The 14226-nt window shown below is 40.4% G+C and overlaps 1 protein-coding gene across 1 annotated transcript in view; it reads left to right on the top strand.

Annotated features, from left to right (window-relative positions):
* Window positions 1-14226, top strand: part of Mcm2 (DNA replication licensing factor Mcm2) — a 78433-nt gene that overhangs the window by 22930 nt on the left and 41277 nt on the right. Inside the window, exon 5 of the mRNA XM_068226792.1 lies at window positions 2054-2448. Within this exon, the coding sequence (XP_068082893.1) occupies window positions 2054-2448 (395 nt within the window). The remainder of the gene's footprint in view (window positions 1-2053; window positions 2449-14226) is intronic.

Genomic DNA, 14226 nt, shown 5'->3' with positions numbered 1-14226 from the left:
GTTGATCAGTAAGCCTACCTCACAATAAACCTGATCACTGCTTTCATTTGAATTATTGCCGTATTGTCCCATCAACTTTCCTGCTACCAGTGTTTCGTCATTCGATATGACATTATCTTCACTGCTATCTTGTCAGTCATGCACTGCCATCGAGAGCATTCGAGATCCCATCTGTTTGAAACATTTAAAGATAGTTTTGTTCTCAACTGTAGTCGAAATGTTGAGAATCTATTCACAAATGGTTTCTGGAGTGTTATTCCCAATTGGTACATGTGTAGCAGTAGCCACCACCGGGCGAGTTGGCCGTGGGGTTAGGAGTGCGCAGCTGTGAGCTTGCATCCGGAAGATAGTGGGTTTGAACCCCACTGTTGGCAACCCTGAAGATCGTTTTCTGTGGTTTCCCATTTTCACACCAGGCAAATGCTGGGGCTTTACCTTAATTAAGGCCACAGCCGCTTCCTTCCCATTCCTAGGCCCCTCCTATCCCATCGTCACCATAAGCCCTATCTGTGTCGGTGTGACGCAAAAAAAAATCAGAAGCCACCCCTTCCGAATAAAGCTGTGCTGCAAAAAGCGTGCTAACCCATCCTAAGTATATTTCATGCTTGTTCTCTGCACTTATCACATCAGGATTTACCTAAACAGCTGTAATTGAGGTTAGAGAGACCGTATTGTTTAGGTTAGTTACGCTATAATGTACCAGCCCCGTGGTGAAGGGGTAGCATTCCTGCCTCTTACCAGGAGGCCTCGGGCTCGATTCCCAGCTACGTCAGAGATTTTTACCTGTACCGGAGGGCTGGTTCGAGGTCCACCCAGTCCTGCGTGATTACAATTGAGGAGCCGTCTGACGGTGAGATGACGGTTGTGGTCTAGAAAGCCAAGAATAATGGCCGAGAGGATTCGTCGAGCTGACCACACACCACCTCGTGATCTGCAGACCTTCATGTTGAGCACCGGTCGCTTGGTAAGCCATGGCCCTTCGGGGCTGTTGAGCCATGTATTTTTTTTTATTTTATGATATCAAGTGCTCAGATAGTGTCGGGTTCCATGATGGAGAGAATATAAATAAACGACAGGAAAGCTTGCCACGTTTATGGATATCTACAGATGTGGCGGTAATGTGCTTTATTATAATGTTTAATTTTGCACGTTTGTTGTTTCCCTTTTTTATTAATGCATGGCATGTTTTGTTTGGCGGCTTCAAAAATCGTAAAAGTATTTAGTGGGACGTAAAATCAGTAACATTATTATTATTTGTTAGGTACGTTGGCGAGTAAATCAGTCGTTATGATTGCATTGTTTTTATCGCGTTTTAAACCTACTTCTCTCCAAAAAGTGCCTATATTGGTCCTAGTTACGGGATATTAAAGGATCACTGTGTCGATCTTGGCTGCTATTAAAGTAAATTCGTTTCCTCATCCTGAAGTTGTGCAGCTCTTTTTTTAGGCACAACATCAATGTAGGGGAACTGCATGTAGGAACCATTTTTACCGCATATCAACCTTCCTGCCATTATTAAATCTCTGGCGGTACTGGGAATCGTACTCAGGCCACTGAGAACGGCATCTAATTGTGTTAACCGTTATGCTGGTAGACATTCATAACTACAAAACACAGACGTATAGCATGACTGTTGCGTGCTTGCAATCCGCAGGTTGGGCACAAAACTATGCACTAATTTGTGCGACGTCATCAGAGCTGCAGTAGGCCTACACTATGGAGGTGGAAATTTCTTAACTACAAAACACCACATGACTTTGGCACGTGTTTTCGTTGTGTGAGTGGTACGGGCAAAACTATTTACAAATTTGTATGATATCTTCGGAGCTGCAGTAAGGCTTGTACCTGCTTCGAAGCTGAATCATTGTTCTTCTCTGACAAATTATGTTTGGGGGGGTAGGGGGTCTTGTGGGGTGGTCTGATACACGAGGAAATATGGTAATAATTCTGCATGGGGAACTTTGAAAAACTTTTTTTTTTTAAATCTTTCATATTATGCATTGCTTCTCTCATGGGATTTAGTTACTCAATTTTTTCTCTCTTAATTTTACAGATGATTGAATCCATTGAAAATCTGCAAGACACTAAGGGTCATTCCACGAAGGAGTGGGTATCAATGCTGGGACCTCGAACAGAAATTGCTAATCGTTTCAAGAGTTTCTTGAGAAACCACGTGGATTCAAAGGGACGCTACATCTATAAGGAACGTATCCGTCGGATGTGTGAATCAAACCAGTCAAGTTTTATTGTAGAATTTCCCATCCTGGCCAGTAAAGAGAATGTGCTAGGTTATTTCATGCCTGAAGCTCCATTTGAAATGTTGAAGATATTTGATGAAGTTGCTAAAGAATTGGTGCTGAGCATATTTCCAACATATCACAGAGTGACTGATGAGATACACGTCAGGATCTCGGACCTTCCTCTCATTGAAGAGATTCGTACTTTCAGGTATGTTTAGGGTCTCTAAGAGGTATGGTGGTAGTGGAATGTTAGATAGTGCATGGTTTACAACCTTTTTGGTCACCAAAATATGATCTTTTTTAAATGTTGTATTGGGAAGTGAAAATGAGTGTATTTGCTGCTGAAATCCTATTTTTACATCTTTATGGTATATGTTATCCCACCATTTATATAACTTTTTATTGCTAATTCCTTAAGACGTATTGTTACAGTATTTCCCATCTTTATTTTGTTTATATGGACATTATAATAATGGTAATTGTGTATGCCCTCCGGAGAGGCCTGGTGGGGGTCTTTTTCCTGTAGACGACCTATTTGCATGTCTGTGAAGATGAGCATGATTTCTACTGGTGAATACGCCACACGCACCCATTCTCCGAGCCATTGGAATGAACCAATTAAGGTTACAATCCCCGACCCAGCCAGGAATCAGAACCCGGGACCCTCTAGACCAAAGACCAGCACGCTAACCATTTAGCCATGGAGCTGGACATATGGACATTCTTTAGTGTTGATTAAATCCACTTATATTTAAGAGACTAAACAAAGCCGAGCTTTCCGCCAAATTACATTGGCCTTCGTCAGGGCATGTGAAGGTCTGCTTGTGAAAGTGAGCATATAAATTTTTCTAAGAACGTGGAAGTCACGACCATACTATCCACGGCCCCCTACTAACTGGACTCTGGGATCGTCGTGCTGTGCTGTGGTGGTTGGGAAGGAAGTTACTGATTCACCACCATCTGTCGACAGTTTCTGGAGTGTGTCACGCTGTGGGGCGTGTATTTCTGGAGTACAGGTCTCCATATATTTGATAACTTGAAGACGTCTTCCTTGTTAAAGTTATTTACAGGCGTAATGACCCTCCCCTGGTCAAAGAGGATTTGATGGTCTGTACAAGAAGTGTTCTGCTATGGTGGACTGGCTTATAGCATTTTCTGTGAAGGATGAAAGAGTGACATTTTTGCTTGTGCTTGTTGTTTTAAGGGGCCTAACATCGAAGGTCATCGGCCCAGTGATATTTTTGACTGACCTGATGTGTTCTTTCACCTTGGTTTCAACAAGTCGTTTTATTATGCCAATATATTAGTGACCACAACCACGTGGAACTTCATAGACACCACCTCTTGAAACACCGTGCTGCTGTTAACTTTGAAGCAGGTGTGAGGGAAACAGAAACGCATGATAACGAGATGCAGCACGCTTCTAAGACTAAGCTAAGGATTGCCAAGTGCATAGGCCCACTCTCTTTCGCATAGTGTAGTGTCGTAATCGGTGTGAATAGTCAATGAAGTTAGTTGTAATATCAGTGTGCAAATATTGGTTTTAAGTGAAAACGAGTGGAACTCGGAGGAAAGGGATCATTCAGAAAGCACGAATAATTAAAGACAAAGTGGAGATTATAATGAAAGTGGAGTCTTTTACACTTTCCCCTGTTACTTTGGCAAAAGAGTTGTGGAGGCCACCATCTACTCTGAGAGGCATCATTGCAAAAAAAAGAAGATATCTTTGCTTCTGCAGGAAATACTTCTGAAAATTGCAAGAAAGTTTAATTTGGGAAGTACAATGAAGTAGACCAGGCTCTGCTAATATGGTTTAAACAGCAACGAAGTTTAAACATACTTTTGAGTGGACTGAAGGAGAAAGCCGAAGAAATCGCCTGCAGATTAAATGTGCCATTTGGCTACACTGCTTTAAAAATAGAGATGGCATCATTTATAAAACAATTAGTGGCAAAGGGAGAGACTTGCCACGGAGGAAACAGAAGCGTGGAAGGAAACAATTGTGCCTGCTAAAATAAGCAGTTTCAAACCTTGCGATTTTATGTCATTGAATTCATGCTTTTTTTACCAGGTTGTTTGTGTGTGTTCAGTCCTCAGCCTGAGGCTGGTTTGATCCTCAGCAGCTCCACCATTAGCTATTTCAGATGGCCAAGGAATTACTGATGAGGCATACTAGGGAAATGAGGAGTGAGGGAATTCTAGCTTTGAAGTGAGAAGGTTACCACGGAGGAAAACTTTAGTGTGAAATACAGTGCTACAGTCGAAACTGGTTAAGACGTCCCTCTCTGGCACATTTCCCTGGTTATTACGCCGTTATTCCAAAGTCTCAGGACGTATCCTATTAAACACATGCTAAGGAAACCGGGAGAGGCCTGAGTGACTTGTGTAACAATGAACGTAAATTAGGCCTAATTTACGTGTGCAACTACGTACATAAATTAGGCCTGAGTAAAGATTTGGTAGAGAACTTAATTTCACGGCCCCGGCGTGTGGTTGTGTTACAAGTAACTATTCTCATTTTGGTTCCGTATTGAAGTTGACGTATATCACAAATATTATTATAATATTTATAGATCCACCTGTTCAATACAATACAATATAATCCACTATTTCATGTGGTTAAAATTTATACATAATACATAAAAGTCATAGGTACATGTTTCACCCTTTTTTTTTTACGGGTATCATCAGCCTACATCAATCTTTAAAATTAATGGATATGGGCTTTTTCTAATCTTATAAACTATAGAGTAAAATGTTGGACAATGATTTCATAAAATGTTATACTATAACATCTAAAATAAGGATATTGCACAGAAAGTATGTTAAAAATACTGCGAATTAACAGTTTTTGAAGATTATAACGTGGTTAATCATGGATATTTGAGCGTTTAAAACCAAAACCAAAATGGATCATTAGGACTGTGACGGCCTTGAGTGTAAAAGCACAATCGTCCATGGGGAATGTTTGTTCCATTCCCATAGCATGAGTTCAAGATAGTAAAATCACTGTCAGTTATTTAAAACAGAAGTGTGAACGTATCAAATATGTTAAAATATGTATGGTTGATTTATCTGAAAGTCGTAAAAAAAGAAAATGGGATTTCTTGTGGAAACGTTGCTAATGATAAAATGTTGTGTCAAAGCTAGCTGATGTCAGTGTTTAATTATATAATACTAGAAGTAGAAAGGTCAGTCAAGCTAGTGTTGCTGGAACAGCCCGACGTACGTAACACGCACCGTACGAGTAAGTACTGCCTTAGGCATTTTTGACGTACGGGAAGTCTCATGCACAATACTATTTAACTAACTGTTTTGTTTCAGGGAAAAAACTCGATCATTTCTTCCAACAACTGTTTCAACAGAGTTAATAACACCCACTTGACCGTCTTTTGGATCCAATTGATTACTGTAATAACATAATTAAACACTGACATCAGCTAGCTTTGACACAACATTTTATCATTAGCAACGTCTCCACAAGAAGTCCCATTTTCTACGTTCACACTTCTGTTTTAAATAAATGACAGTGATTTTACTATCTTGAACTCATGCTGTGGGAATGGAACAAACATTACCCATGGATGATTGTGCTTTTACACTCAAGGCCGTCACAGTCCTAATGATGTATAAGAAGAGGATTCCATTTTGGTTTTAAACACTCAAATATTCATGATTAACCATGTTATAATCTTCAAAAACTGTTCATTCACAGTATTTTTAACATATTTTCTGTGCAATATTCTTATTTTAGATGTTATAGTCAAACATTTTATGAAATCATTGTCCAAACATTTTACTCTATAGTTTATAAGATTAGAAAGTTAAGATTGATGTAGGCTGATGATGCCCGTAAAAAAGGGGCGAAACATGTACCTATGACTTTTATGTATTATGTATAAATTTTAACCACATGAAATAGTGGATTGTATTGTATTGAACAGGTGGATCTATAAATATTATAATAATATTTGTATGGTTGTGTGTCAGCCTACAGCTGCAGGGAGTGTCAGTCCCGAGGCAGTCTTGTTCTCTTTGCGTCTGACGTGTTGGTGCTTAATTTTACGTTCGTGGGGTCTCTTTCAGACGGCGCAGGTTCGACCTGCATCCGTACTTAGCCGCCTATCTGTCTAAGCCTAAACTAAGAACTGATTGTTCAAATAGAATATTTCAGATGATGCAGAGGTGGAGAGTAACAGTGCGCGGGAGAAATGTTTGAGCGGGCAGGCTGTGGTGAGTCGCGATCCCACGCCCTCGGTTACTTGTTGTTGGACATTAGTTGTGCATGTCACACACAGTGGATCGACCGTTATTGCGACATCAGTGGTACTGCTACCTGTCTTCAAACCCGATAGTATACATATAAGGAAGGAGAAATGGATTTAGACGATGATCGAAAGTAGGGCCGTTCTCACCCATTTCTCATTTTCCATTTAAAAATTTGTGTGCTTTTTTCTTTTCCTGTATGATTTACTGTGGTTGTCATGAAACATAAAATTAGACATTGAGAACTTAATAATTTTAATGTCGGAAATACCAGTGGTCTCGTGTTTGGTAAAGCGTGATATCATTTTGACCCGTTATTGAGAAAGTATCCTCAAAATTGTACCCATCTCCTCCTCTAAAGAAATGTGAAGGACACAGCATCCTTGAGCTATTTTTGTATTTTCTTAAGTGTAGAAGGTAAACCAAGATTATGATGGTCCATATTTATTACCCACACTGAAAAGAGTGTTGAAAAGTATCCGCTGGAAAGTGCGGGGAGTTTTGCATCACTCGACCCACTGTGTGTGTAAGAGTCAGCGGAAGCGGGTGCACCTGCGCATACGCGTGGGCGCATTTTAATCCTGCGCCGTCTGAAAGAGGGCTGAGTGACTTGTGTAACAATGAACGTAAATTAGGCCTACTGTACTTACATATACAGCTGACATGTTGGTGCTTAATTTTACATTCATAAGTGGCTGCCTGTTTTAGCAAACATTGCTCCTCCAGATCTGAGGAGAAAAGCAGCAAAAGTACAGTTGCTCAAGAAGACCTTTGCACACAGGAACTCACTTTTGTTCAATGCCTTACGAGATCCACCTGTGATGAGGTTAAAATCCAGGAATCCACTCGGGACTGATCTACACTCCTATGAAAAATTCAGTGTAACAGCAGAATGGAGACAGCGATGGGAACAATGTCCACCCACTAACGCCTTTCTGATTAAAGACCCAACGAAGAAAGTGCCAGGTTTCGATCTTCCTCGACATGAGTGGTCAAAACTCAACCGTTTCAGAACAGGCCACGGCAGGTGCCGATATATGATGAAAAAGTGGGGATATTGTGAAAGTGCTGCGTGTGAGTGTGGTGCTGAGAAGCAGACATTGCTTCATGTTGTTGAGAGCTGTCCACTGTCAGCATTTAAGGACGGTTTACGGACTCTGCATGAATTGACACCAAGTGCAGTGGACTGGTTGTCGAAGCTGGACATTCTGGTTTAATTACCTCTATATTTTAATGTGTATGTTAATTGTATATTTTTACAGATTATGCTTGTAAATGCCATACGATAATAATAATAATAATAATAATAATAATAATAATAATAATAAGTGAATTGTGTAACAACGTACATAAATTAGGCGTACTGTACTTACGCATAGTGGTTTGTAGGACGTTCACTTATGGAGAAGAAGAAAGCTAGACAGTTTATAGATGATGAAAAATTAAAGTTTATTGAGAAAGTGGTTGTTAAAACACATATGATACATGTAAATCACCAGATGTTGGACTTTCTTGTGACAACTTTTAAATATAATTGTGACATGTATAGTTGGTTTTTCTAAGAAAATTTTTCCTTGATGTTTTACTATGTTGGTGTTTTTAAAACATATTTCTTTATTTATTTATTTATTTCATTAATTATAATTGTGAACACTTGTTTCTTTGTTTTCATCGTAATTATTTTTACGTTAGCTGCCTCTGTGGATCGGTGGTAGAGTGTCGGCCTCTGGATCCCAAGATACTTACTTACTTACTTACTTACTTACTTACTTACTTACTTACTTACTTACTTACTTACTAGTCGGCGCTACAGTCCTTGTAGGTCCTTGGCCTCCTTTATCACCTGCCTCCGTTCATCTCGGTCCTCAGCTTTTCTTCTCCAACGTTTAACTCCTAACTTTCTAAGGTCATCCTCAGCATCATCAATCCATCTTTTCCTGGGTCTTCCTCTCCTCCTCCTTCCATCAAGTTTCCCTATAAACACCTTTTTAACGGTGCAGGTTTCTGCCATTCTCCGAACATGACTGGCCCACCTAATTCTTCCCTGCTTAATTTTAGTAACAATATCTGGCTGGCCAAACAGTCCTTGCAGCTCTACATTTGTCCTCATTCTCCACCCATCCTGTTCTCTTACTGCACCGAATATCTTTCTCAGTATCTTCCTTTCCCACCGTAACAGCCACTGTTCTTCTCTGGAGGTCATCACCCAGCATTCTGATCCATACATAACTATTGGTCTTAGTACTGTTGTGTATATTTTAATTTTTGTATTCCTGCTGACATTCCTGGATTTAAACATATTTTGCAAGGCGTAAAAGCATCGGTTTCCACTTGTTATCCTCTCCTGTATTTCCATGGAGGTTTTATTGTCCTCTGTTATTATAGAGCCTAGATATTTGAAAGATGTGACTCTTTGATATTCCTTCCCATTTAATCTTACTGGGGTCCTTCCTCTTACTCCCTCTGTATCTCCCATCTTCATATATTTTGTTTTGTTTATATTCACTTCTAGTCCTAGGTCCCATGCTTTCTCTTCTAATACTGAGTAGCTCTCTTCAAGAGCTCTTTCATTTCTTGCAATTATTGCTGCATCATCAGCATATGCTATCACTTGTACTAATCTGTTCGAAATGGTTCCCCCTGGGTTGATGGGCAATTGACGGATTACTTTTTCCAATGCTAGGTTAAAAAGCAGTGTGGAAAGTACATCTCCCTGTCTTAGTCCTCTCTCCACTAAAAAATCCTCTGACAGATCTTGCTCCACTCTCACCTTGCATACTGTTGTTTTCAAAGTCATTTCTGTTAATCTAATCAATTTCCTTGGGATTCCAAATTCTTTCATAATCTTGTAAATTTTACCCCTATCTAGACTGTCATATGCCTGTTTAAAATCCACATACAGCTGATGTAGCTGTTTGTCATATTCATAAAATTTCTCTAGTACTTGTCGTAATATAAATATCTGATCCAGAGTAGAGCGATGTTTTCTAAAACCTGATTGGTAATCCCCTAATATTCTTTCCATCCATAATTCCAATCTTAAGGCTAGTCCTTACCAAAAACCTTGTACGTTCCATCCAGCAAGGTGATCCCTCGATAATTTCCACATAATGCCTTATCTCCCTTTTTATGTATTGGGTAAATTATACCCAATGTCCAATCTTTGGGTATTTCCTCCTTTGTCCAAACCTCCTTAATCAATTCATAAACAGCCTTTTCTATTCCCTCTCCCCCATATCTCAACAGCTCTGACTCCATTCCATCTTCACCTGGGGCTCTATTATTCTTTAATGCATTAATTGCAGCTTTGATCTCTTCTTAGTCTGGCTGTTTTACTGATTCCTCTTCCAATTCTCTTTCTTCCCCATCAACATTTATATTTTCCTCCTCTCTATCATCTTCATTATTTCCATTGAGTAACTCGTAAAAATACTTCTGCCATCTTCCAAGCACTTCGCTTTTATCACCCAGAAGGTTTCCATCTTTATCCTTGAAGAAAACAGCTCTTGGTTGAAATCCTCTCTTAAGGTCTTTTGTTCTTTCATAGAACTTTCGTACCTCGTTTCTATCCTTCATTTCATCCAGTTCTGCGATTCTCTTTCTTTCAAAAGCTCTTTTCTTATATCTACATATCTTATCTGCTCTTCTTCGTTTCTCTCTATACTCTTCTACTGTTTGTCTTGTTCTCCTTTGAAGCATTCTGTTCCTAGCATCATTCCTCTCTTGGATTAATGTTGAACATTCCTCATCAAACCATTCTGCTCTCTTTACCAATTTCTTCTTTCCTAGGGTACTATCTGCAACTTCACTCATAGTTGTTTTCAGTATCTCCCATTTATCTGCCACTTCTCCTTTCTCCCATAATTCCCTTTTTATTTCCAAAGATTCAGCCATTTTCTTTTTGTATTTCTCTTGCAATTCCTCATTTTTTAGACCTTCAATATTGTGCTTTGCCTTTCTTGTTACTTTTTCCGTTCTTGCCAGATCTATTTTTTGTCTGTACTTGACTCTAACAAGATAGTGGTCTGTATCTACATCAGCACCTCTGCAGCTTCTAACATCCATAATATCTGATGCATGTCGCCTGTCTATGATAACATGGTCTATTTGATTTCTTGTCACACCATCTGGTGAAATCCAGGTCTCCTTGTGAATGTTTTTCCTAGGATGCCAAGTACTTTTAATTATCATCTGCTTTCCACTCACAAAATCAATCAATCTCAATCCATTATCATTACTTACTTCATGCAGGCTTTCTTTCCCTACTAAGTGTTTGTACACCTCTTCTCTTCCAATTTTTGCATTTAAATCTCCAAAGATAATTTTCACATCATGCCTTTGAACTTTATTAATTTCTTCCTCCAATTTAGTATAAAATGCATCTTTCTTCTCATCTTCTGCCTCCTCAGTAGGGGCGTACACACAAAACACAGTTACGTTGAAGAATTTTGCCCTAATTCTCACAGAGCACATCCTATCATTGATTGGAGTAAAGTTGATCACGCTTTGCTTTACCGACTTATGTATGAGGAATCCTGTGCCATTACTGCCTGCTTTTTCTCCACTGTACATCAAGATATGTTGTCCAGACATCATCATCCTTGCCCTTTCCATCTCAGTTCCTGTAGAGCTGCTATTTTCACTCCATACTTATCCATTTCATTCCTTAATTCTTTCAACTTGCCAGGTCTCTTCAATGTCTTAACATTCCACGTTGCTAATATAATATCCTTTTTCCTTCTCTTTAGCTGTTTTTCTCGCCGGTTCGTCACCAAGTTTTCCAGTCCTGCTTTATTCATTCTTAAGGTATCCGTAACAGTTGGTCTTTTACGAGGTAGGGGAGTTAACCCTATGCTCAACCCCCAACCTGGAGGACCAGGGTATCACTCTTAGTCTGGATCATCACCTTAGACCTGTCCGGCTTGGGTGGCCCTACCAGGAGCAGATGCTCTTGCCGGCATAGCTCTAAGGATCATTTGACCACGCAAGCCTCCAATAAACACCCGGCAAAATATATTTTGCCTTCGTCAAGGTGGTGATGCCTTCGGGAGGCTGGATCCCAAGATAGCAGGTTCAAACCTGGTAGAGGTAGTCGCATTTTTGAAGGTGTGCAAAAAGTCCATTCGACACTCCACGCCGTACGATGTCGGTATGTAAAAGATCTCTGGTGACACATTTGGTGTTTACCCGAGAAAATTCATTAAATCTCATCCATAGATGCCCTAGAGAGTTTCGGTTTACTTTGTCTGCCATCTAGTCGGCCTAGACAAAAACAGAGCGTTGAAATTGACGAGCAGATGGCCCTCTTTAAAACGTTATTTTTTTTGGTCCGCACATAAATGTCCGAACCAGTTTTGGCTGTATTTGGTGCGAATATGGAAGGAAATGAAAAGATACTGCTACTGATGATAGGAAGGTCTAGGAAGCCATGCTATTTAAAAAACTTCAATACTTACTTTGCAACTACACCAGCAAAAAATCAGCTTGGATGACAAGTTCCCTATTTGAGGAATACATGCAGGCACTAGATGCCAAGATGGGGAACAGGAAGATTGTGGTGTTTATTGACCACTTCCCTGCTCATCCCAAAGTGTGGCCCCATTTAACAAATATTAACGTATAATTTTTTTCCACCAAATACATCAGGGCTACATCCCATGGTCCAAGGAGTCATTAATGTATTGAAGCAGAGGTACTAAAAATCAGTTGTGTGCCATATGCTGCTGCGCACGGATGCAGGCAGACCTATCTACAAGAATTCTCTTTTGGACACTATACATTTCATTGCCTCATCATGGGATTCAATAGAGCCTGTAAAAATAGCAAATTGCTTCAAGAAAGCAGGCTTCAGTGGTGGTACTAGCAGCAGCATTGTTATAGAAGTTGTTATCAAGAGCCAGAGTGCTGGGAAACCATACAGGAGAGAATGGAGATAGCCAGTAGCTCCAGTGACTTCTACCATTGATGACATGGTAATCACTTGTGAGGAGCAGACCATTGATTAGATCGGCAAGGGAATTCAGGCAGGAGATGAGAATGAAGAAGAGGAAGATAATTCTCCAAGACCGCCTTGCAGTGCAGCAAGCATCTACCTCGAATAACTGAAGAGGTTTATGGAAGGTGCGGCTAGAGTGCATCAGACGACATGGAAGGCAATGTGGGAAATGGAGAGGTTTATACAGCAAGAAAGCAGTAAAAACCTTAATCGAACAATCCTGGACAATTTCTTTTCCAAGTAGGACCATAGACTTTTGTGCTCAGAAATGTATTTCAAGTCTAATACAGTACAGTATTGTTTTTACATAATGTACAGTTACTATCCAGCCTTCTAAAGTTCTTAGGTTTTATATTGTATTATTATTATTATTATGATTTATTTTCCTTAAATTGTACATGAACAATTTAGGGGTGGTAGATGGAGAAAGGGCAAGCCCCACATACACGGAAGTGCCTCCATCTCCACATGTGTACATAAACTCTACTGAATGTGGTTTCCCATTTTCACACCAGGAAAATGCTGGGGCTGTACCTTAATTAAGGCCACGGCCGCTTCCTTCCAACTCCTAGCCCTTTCCTATCCCATCGTCGCCATAAGACCTATCTGTGTCGGTGCGACGTAAAGCCCCTAGCAAAAAAACAAAAAAACTCTACTGAATATTTACATACAAACTTATGTAGACAATTTTAAATTTACATATTTACACTACAAACACTGAACCCTTAGAATTATAATTATCTTGATTTATCCTGAAAATATTAGAGTAAGAACACCCAGCCATTTATACTCTCGCTCAGACCCCTATGTACACACTCATTCACAACCACTCACACACGCGCACGCATACACGTTCGCCCACATACACCTGTACTTGCACCCATCCTTCTTGCAATTCTAATTTATACAAGTTATATACATCACATATAGGTTTATATTTACATATACATTTTCTTTACTTCGCGGAGGAAGTGAGGAAGAGGAAGTAGCTTTACCTCAGATGGTATAAGGTTCCACGTACGAGCAGCCCTTGAGTAAAACCCATTTAAATATGAGGTTGTTCTAGCGAAGGGAGGGACAAGAGTAACTCCTTGGCCTCTTTTAACAGAGCGGTAATTGAGCTGCAGGCGGTGGAAAGGGGAGAGGTGTGTGTTGTTTGTCAGGGATGTTCACTTATTTTAGTTTTACTCGTAAAAAATACACTGACTGACAGAGCAAATGCAACACCAAGAAGGAGTGGTTCGAAAGGGATGAAAGTTGGGGGAAAAACAGAGACGGCACGGACGAATAATTGATGTTTATTTCAAACCGATATGCAGGTTACACAATGCGCACGGCATCGACTCAGTAGGATGTAGGACCACCGCGAGCGGCGATGCACGCAGAAACACGTCAAGGTACAGAGTCAGTAAGAGTGCGGATGGTGTCCTGAGGGATGGTTCTCCATTCTCTGTCAACCATTTGCCACAGTTGGTCGTCCGTACGAGGCTGGGGCAGAGTTTGCAAACGGCGTCCAATGAGATCCCACACGTGTTCGATTGGTGAGAGATCCGGAGAGTACGCTGGCCACGGAAGCATCTGTATACCTCGTAGAGCCTGTTGGGAGATGCGAGCAGTGTGTGGGCGGGCATTATCCTGCTGAAACAGAGCATTGGGCAGCCCCTGAAGGTACGGGAGTGCCACCGGCCGCAGCACATGCTGCACGTAGCGGTGGGCATTTAACGT

Source organism: Anabrus simplex, chromosome 3 (genome assembly GCF_040414725.1).
Source record: "Anabrus simplex isolate iqAnaSimp1 chromosome 3, ASM4041472v1, whole genome shotgun sequence".
Lineage (NCBI taxonomy): Eukaryota > Metazoa > Arthropoda > Insecta > Orthoptera > Tettigoniidae > Anabrus > Anabrus simplex.
Note: the sequence above shows the minus strand (reverse complement) of the source record. Positions and strands in the feature narration are given on the sequence as shown.